Source organism: Triticum aestivum, chromosome 2A (genome assembly GCF_018294505.1).
Source record: "Triticum aestivum cultivar Chinese Spring chromosome 2A, IWGSC CS RefSeq v2.1, whole genome shotgun sequence".
NCBI lineage: Eukaryota > Viridiplantae > Streptophyta > Magnoliopsida > Poales > Poaceae > Triticum > Triticum aestivum.
Window position 1 is genome coordinate 755,735,035 of NC_057797.1, and position 4,346 is coordinate 755,739,380.

At 50.3% G+C, this 4,346-nt stretch overlaps 1 protein-coding gene across 1 annotated transcript; it reads left to right on the forward strand.

Moving 5' to 3' along the window:
- The first annotated feature begins 1,830 nt into the window (after positions 1 to 1,830).
- On the forward strand, positions 1,831 to 3,029 carry LOC123190924 (heavy metal-associated isoprenylated plant protein 39). The gene is made up of 3 exons (XM_044603654.1): positions 1,831 to 2,098; positions 2,192 to 2,264; positions 2,389 to 3,029. The coding sequence occupies exons 1-3, from the start codon at positions 2,084 to 2,086 to the stop codon at positions 2,703 to 2,705; spliced, it is 405 nt and encodes a 134-aa protein (XP_044459589.1). The 5' UTR covers positions 1,831 to 2,083; the 3' UTR covers positions 2,706 to 3,029.
- The last annotated feature ends 1,317 nt before the right edge of the window (positions 3,030 to 4,346 follow it).

Genomic DNA, 4,346 nt, shown 5'->3' on the forward strand with positions numbered 1-4,346 from the left:
CCCACGACTTTCTCCTTTACGGACTATATAAAAAGGGTCTGGCCAATGAAGTAACCAAGTTCGGTTCACTCACTCCCTCTCGCGTGACCTAGCCGTCATCTAATATTCCTCACTCTGTGCTGCCTCCGGCGATCCCATCCCGACGACCGCGTGCACGGCTGGTCGGGAGAGCAGGTGCCTCCGGAATCCTGTCGTTCGAGATCCAGCCCGGGAGAACGACAATAAGGTTTTTGGGGAGCGTCTCGACGCGACTGCTCCCGATCCGTCCCCAACTCTGTTCGCCTCTGCTTCCACTACTTCCTCTGCATCGACACCATGGCCGTTGCCGCCGCTGCTAAGAAGAAGGCCACGGACGACGCCGAGGCTGTTGGTGCCGCCGCCGCGTTGGCCTGACGAACCGAAGGGTATGATCTGTTCATCCCTCGCTTACTCGTACTTATGCTAGCCGTATATGTGCTGCTCATAGAAGGTTCGATTATATGTTCTATACGTGCTAGTATGCTTAGGTATCGCTATGCGATGCATACCTTTTATGCCATGCTTACTGTTTACTCATGGATAAGTCTAATCGGAAAAATGCTAATATTTCCAACAACCCCCGTGTCCTTTCATTGGAGATGGTTTGTCTTCATATACGCTTGTGTTGGATCATTAGCGCAAGCGGTTTCCAAAACAGCATATGCTGATTCTTCTATTAGCGACATAGGCTTCGAGACGAAACCAGAAGCCGTTGCCGGCTCACGTAGAAAAACTGCCTCCAAAGATCAATCATGTACTAGTGCGGGCTGCCCATTCTGTCACGGATCCCTTGAAGATACAGAAGTCAGAAGATATGAGATTCTGTCATGGATCCCTCGAAGACATATAAGATCTAAGGTATATTTGGTGAGCTAAGCCAGGTAGGAGACCATGATGTCAAGTTTTCGACGTCAGGCCGGTGAGAGCGATGTGTGCTGCTCCGTTTGCGGCTTAGGAGTTCAGATTTGTGCAGGCAAATAATTGATCCTGGCAATAATATAGCCGACCCTTTTAATATTTTATCCCAACTTCTGTTAGTATTTTTTTCGTTCGAAAATGCTTGTCCCTCAAATGGAGGGAGTACGCTTGTTGATAGTATAGCTAGCCGGCTAGGTGGCTCGGAGCCGGCTAGGTGGCTTGGAGGTGGAGTGTTCGAGCCACCTAGCCGGCTTTCAGAGCTGGCCAATGGACCAATGTCGATCTTGGACTTGGACTCATGCAGCTCCGCCACCGCCAGGCACTACTTGTAGCCATCAGACAGTGTAGGTGGACTCGTGCTTTGTACTCGTACGGACCGATGCTGCCGCATCATCACCGCTAATTCTCTTTCGATTATTCCACAAGCTGTAAAATAGAAGAAGACCGGGCATGCAGATGCAGTGTTGAATCCTTCCCAAGATGGTGGGGTTGGTGCAGCCCAGCCGTGCAGGACGGATCGCAACCATGCGCCACTTTTTCTTGTGCGTTGATCGATCCCCTTGGATTGACCCTCGAGGCACGGTCGCTAAATCGGGAGCCGTCGTACGCAATCTCAGATTCACTTCGGCTTAGCTTAGCTCCCAATTAAGGTCAGTCAGTCAGTCAGTCCATATGCTTGCAATCATGTCACCAGGGCCCGACGTGGACGCGTACCAACACTCCGGCAGGCCATAGCCACAGGCCACGCCGTTGACGCGGTGACCGCGCCCCGCATCCCTCGCCGGGTCTCCACGCGCATGCACACGGGACACGGCTCCGCTCCCCACCAGTGGACGTGCCCGGGTCCAGTCGCAAGGCAACCACAGAAGAAGCGACCGAGACAACGAGGTCCGGCTCGGTCTCTTCCGGCCGCGGTTAAGCGCCGGGATTCTCTGTCACGCGGGCGACTCTCCGGAAGCTTCGCCGCGAGGTTGGTCACGTGCGTACCTGCGTGCCCCGCCGCGCCACGGCCTATAAATCCACCCGCCTGCCCAGTGCCCTGAGTCACTCCCCTATCTCTGAGATCACACCGCGCTTTCTTCCTCCCTTTCCCATCGTGCTCGCCGGCCAACGTCCGTAGACCGTAGGTCCCGGCCGGGTTTGATCCATGGCGGAAAAGAAGGTCCGTTGCTTACAGTATAGTTGATCGAAGCTCTTGGTTTCTGTGGTCCAGTTTGCTGATCGTGTTTTCTTGTCTGGCGGCTGCGGAATTCAGGTTGTGCTGAAGCTGGACCTGCACGACGACAGGCAGAAGCAGAAGGCGCTCAAGGTCGTCTCCACTCTCCACGGTAAGAATCCCCTGCTTCTCCTTCTTCTCCAGGTCCGTCCTAGTCATGGACGGAGGGGATTGCCAGGATCTTCATCATGTTTCAGTTTGACATTTCCGATGACAACAACTGCCGCTTGCCTCAGGCATCGACCACATCGCCGTGGACATGAAGGACCAGAAGATGACGGTGGTGGGCACCGTCGACCCCGTCGACCTCGTCGGAAGGCTGCGCAGCAAGCTCTTCCCCACGGCGCAGATGCTCTCCGTCGGCCCGGCCAAGGAGGAGAAGAAGGACGGCGGCGCCAAGAAGGAAGCTGATACCAAGAAGGAGGGCGAGAAGAAGGACGCGGTCCCGGTGTACATGCCGTGGTACCCGCCGCCGCCGCCGCAGTACCACCCGCACCCGTACTACCACAACCACAGCGCCGAGGAGGACCCCAGCTCCTGCGTCATCTGCTGATCGCCGGGCGCAGCCCACTCGCTCCCTTGTGCAGTTTGTAGCTGGCCGTGTGCTCTACTGCCTGCCGGTCGCTCATGCCAGCTACGGCGATCGACGGCGTGCGCCAATGTGCCATACATAAGGCCGGTGATGCAGCTGCTGTGCTCGTACTAGATAGAACTGCTGGAGTTTATTACAGTGTGTAGAATTACTAGTACTAGATAGAACTGCTGGAGTTGGATTTTGAGTGAAAGTTCACTGAGTGCTCTGCTCTCCAATGTGATAACAAAGTAGTGAAATAAATAAATTGAAGACAAAGATATGGGAAATTCAGGAGAGTTGCTAGATTGGTCTCTCCTGAACCTTCACACTTACGAATAGAAACTCTGAACTCTTAAGCTCTCCGGCTCTGCTCCACCTGACAGTTACTTTCAGTCAGCCTGTCAGTGATCTCAACCACAAAGCGAAAAGGTTTCCAAGATTTTCGACTGCTTCTAATCACTCATTCATGTTTTCTTCGACAGCGAGTAAGCCCCATAGACACCTCATTCACGAGTCCTAGCACATGATCACGACCTAATGCATTGTTAACTGCACATCCCACGAAATTCACATTGTTAAAATGTTAACCGCAGGCCGTAATCGCGGCTCTAACCAAATGGCGCTTTCAGTAATATCGGTCCAACATCTTTTGCTTTCTGCCGACGACCGCACAGCCGTGCGCATTTTGTTAACCTATTTGCTTGTCTTTTTGATGTTTATTAAAAAAAAACATTGCTTGACTTTGTGATACACTCAGATCGTCAACCGAAGACTGAAGTTTTTTACTAATCTGGTCTGAGAAACTAGAGCCGCGGAGATACCTCGCTATCATTGGAATGTTTTCGTTCCACGCCAAGAAAATAATCCAATGTAATGATGAAGCAGAAAAAACATCAAAGCTAGTGGTTAATTTAGAACGGAGGAAGTGTAGTGAGGAATGCTTCGGTACACCCCCCCTCACAAAGCGTATAAAGGGTAATTTAGACTTTTGACAAATCGTATCCAGTTTTGTACGTAGGAGGACCTCCTCTACGCTGGAATACGGCACAGGCACTGCTAACCTGGTCCGGCCCATTTGCGCTGGAAAATCAACAAAAATTACGCCCTATATGGGTATCGAACTCACGACCAACCATACAATTCCAACCGCTGCTAGCCACTTCGGCTGCCTAACTCAAGTGCTACAGACTGCCACGCCTAAAGACCTAAAGAATTAGTGAAAGCGGCAACACTTTAACACCAATTCACAAATACATAAATGGGTGCGCGGATCTAACACACAAGCTCCTGCGAGTGCATAACATCACTAGTCCAAAAGGATCTATTTTTTTGAAATTTCGTATGTGAATTTCTGTTTCACAAAGTAATTTTTTTTAAAACCAAACATTTTCAAAATCTGTGAACATATTTTCTTAAACACAAACCTTTTGTGAACAACGTTTCAGACCCTCAAACTTTGTTTTAGAAAAATAAGAGCACAATTGAAAGTGAGAACATTTCTTGAAACTACAAAAAAAATTTAAAATACGAACATTTTCTTGTAAGAGGAACAAAACTGAAAACATGGACATTTTCTGAAACTATGAACAATTATTTCAAAATGCCAACATTTTATGAATT

What these genes read in the sequence shown, in the direction of transcription:
- LOC123190924 (XM_044603654.1), top strand. An exon ending in GGTCGTCTCCACTCTCCACG is followed by an intron (nt 2,265 to 2,388) that starts GTAAGAATCCCC and finishes CGCTTGCCTCAG; the next exon opens with GCATCGACCACATCGCCGTG.